This window comes from Dromiciops gliroides, chromosome 4 (genome assembly GCF_019393635.1).
Source record: "Dromiciops gliroides isolate mDroGli1 chromosome 4, mDroGli1.pri, whole genome shotgun sequence".
Taxonomy (NCBI): domain Eukaryota; kingdom Metazoa; phylum Chordata; class Mammalia; order Microbiotheria; family Microbiotheriidae; genus Dromiciops; species Dromiciops gliroides.
Window position 1 is genome coordinate 300,056,936 of NC_057864.1, and position 3,074 is coordinate 300,060,009.

The following is a 3,074-nucleotide window of genomic DNA, read 5'->3' on the forward strand; positions in this document are numbered from 1 at the left end:
TCATGTATAGCTTATATTGAATTGTTTGAGTTCTTAGGGGGTGGGGAGAGAGGAAGAGAATTTGGAACACAATGTTTTTTAAAAAATTGTTGTCAAAATTTGTATTTACATGTAATTTGGGAAAATAAAACAATAGGAGAAATGATTGACAAAATAAATAAAATAAATTGAATCACCAACTGTTAGAGTTCAATCTCTCCTACCTTAAATCCATTTTTCACAAAGTGGTTCCAATGATCTTCTTAATGTATCAAATCACTCTCCTACTCAAAGACCTTCCCTATAGCATAAAACACAAAGTACTGATGCTGACATTTGAAGTTCTTTACAAACTGTTATGAACCCACTTTTCTAAACCTATACTTTCCCCCACAAAATCAGAAATAACAAATTAATCACTCATTAATGTCAATGTGTTCTCTCCTTCCTTTGTGTATTTGTGCAGACCTGATACAAACTTATCCCACATGTCTAATCACTGAAATGCCTCTTATTTTAATCAATAAATTGACCAGGAGAAGGGAGAAACCTGAAAGCTTGTTAGCCTAGTAACTAGGAAACTATGATTAAGTATTAAATAGTTAAGGTGCATTCTTAAAAGATGCATTTCCAGATGTTCCTCATTTCCCCACTTTTCCTGGAATTATGGGTACTCAGGCTCAGGGACCAAGGCAGTCAGCCCCTAGAACTGTTATTGAGAGTGTCTTTGGGGAGCAACTCTTTTGCCAGCCCAGAAGAATAGTGTAAGGAAAGACCTAAGTGAATGAAAAAAGCCAAGATCTCGGAGTTACATTTTTAGATATTATTTGATTCTCTAGTTCTTTTGGAATTGTGGAGAATCAGTCAGGTGCCATGGAGGTATGCTTCTAGAATTTTACCCAAAGGTCCCAGAGGGCAAGGTTGGCTATTTTATTGTTACCTCTTTGAGGAGGCTGAACACCAGAGTCCTGAACAGAACCAGGATAACCAGGCCTTGGCGTATAAGAAACTACAGTTCTCTTGACACATTCAAATAGTGAAGGCAAAGTTACTTCAGCTGCCTTAAGACCACAGTTCTTATCGTCTTGCGTTTTCCTGGGCCCATATTTCTAGGAACATGAGACTGTAAGTTTTACACCTTTGACACTGCCTGGGCCCATTCTTCCGGGTTGAAATAATTTTTTAAAGACAAAAAGGAAAATTCTCAAGGAAAATCAGGCAGTTAAAAGAGTTGTCCAGAGAAAGGACAGTCATACTCATGGGTCCTAAAACTGTCTGTGTCTGTATTTGAGAGATGAAGCCTTAGATGTTATTAGATGGTTATTATCTTTGATTTAGTCCAAAAGTAAAAATTGAAACATACCTCTTTATACCAAGCTAAAGAAATGGTACCTCTGTGGTTGGATCTAGGGTGTATAACAGAACATTTGGAATTTCCAAGAGAAGGTATGGTTATCAGGGAAGAGGTAAGCATACCTAACTTAATAAACTCCATTGATATTCATCCAGTTCTTTCTTTTTTTTTTTTTATAGAGAAGATGCCTTTATTAGCAAAGCTGCTGGCCAGGACTGGGGCACATGCCCTGCCACCCGCCACCACTGGAGAGGGGGGCTCAGAACTTCTGGAACTGTTTCTTGGTCCCAGGGCCTTTGGTGACCTTCAGCACGTTGAACCTCAAGTTCTTGCTGAGGGGCCTGCATTCACTCACAGTCACAATGTCTCCAATCCGGACGTCCTGGAAGCAGGGAGAAAGGTGCACAGACATGTTCTTGTGATCTTTCTCCAATTGGTTGTATTTGTGGATGTAATGCAGGTAGTCCCGGCAGATGACGATGGTCCTCTGCATCGTCATTTTGGTCACCACACCAGACAAGATCCTGCCTCTGATGGAGACATTACCAGTGAAGGGACACTTCTTGTCAATGTAGGTGCCCTCGATGGCCTCCTTGGGGGTCTTGAAGCCCAGCCCTATGTTCCTGTAGTATCTGGGAAGCTTCTCTTTGGCGGTGTCCCCTAGCAGCACCCGCTTCTTGTTCTGGAAGGTGGTCGGCTGATTCTGGTAGGCACGCTCTATCTGGATATCCGTCATGCTGCCGCTTTGCTCATCTCTCGCTCCTCTTCTCTAGGACGAATGGACGGAAATAGCAATTCTTTCATATATAGACAAATTCAAACCTTGTCTGAGTACTTGCTGAATCGTACGGAAAGCAAATAGAAATCTTAAATCTGAACATCCCACTCATGATACCTCTTATGCTGAAGCTTTGTAAAATGATAGAAGGGGTGGTAAATAATAGAAGTGTGCCATAATAACAAAACCAAAATTGCTACCGGTTTCAAATTTACATTTTTATTTATTTTTTCCTTTCCTTGATCTATATATTTTTTGTGGCCATAGGACTATGAGGGAGTTGCCTATTCCTACATGATATCAGCCCCATTATTCCAAACCTAGGAGTTATGTAATTCTCAACTCATGAAGCCCAGTTCTTAAACCCAGCAGAGTCAGCCACAAAAGGCTCAATGGCAGGTTACCATGCCCCAAATAACTGTTTTTATAATGGGGGCTGTCCATTTCATGTTCTACAACATGGAAGGAGTGGCTAATCTTATTTAGTGAATATTTGTTTCTTGCTTATAGCTAAAGCAACCACAAATCTATCAATAACAAAATGAAACTTAACTTTCTATGACCTCTTCAACAAGTTATATCTCTCTCTATGACACATATACAAGCCACCAAGATGCATGCATGTCCACATGAAGAGAACTCATAATGGTACAAGACGATCACAAGAATTCATGATGGTACAATATGATCACAATCTAACTATTCACCATTGTAGAAACACCTTTTGGGGTGGTCTCCTAAAACTACAACAGTACAAGATTTGATACGATGTTCTACTGGCATTTTACATTACTTTATTACATTATTTTGTTATTTATGTCTTGTAAAAACATGTTTTGTAAGGCAACTGAGGGGAGGAAAAACTTATAAGTAACAATGAAATCCTGAGACTAAAACAAACAGTTTCAAAAGTAGCACTAATGTGTTAAAAATTTCAAACATCACAAGAGGCATTTGTAGACC

The 3,074-nt window shown here is 39.3% G+C and overlaps 1 protein-coding gene across 1 annotated transcript; it reads right to left on the bottom strand.

The window, feature by feature from the left end:
* Positions 1–1,592: 1,592 nt before the first annotated feature.
* On the bottom strand, positions 1,593–2,069 carry LOC122756353 (40S ribosomal protein S11-like). The gene has a single exon (XM_044005611.1). The coding sequence runs from the start codon at positions 2,067–2,069 to the stop codon at positions 1,593–1,595; it is 477 nt and encodes a 158-aa protein (XP_043861546.1).
* Between the last annotated feature and the right edge of the window lie 1,005 nt (positions 2,070–3,074).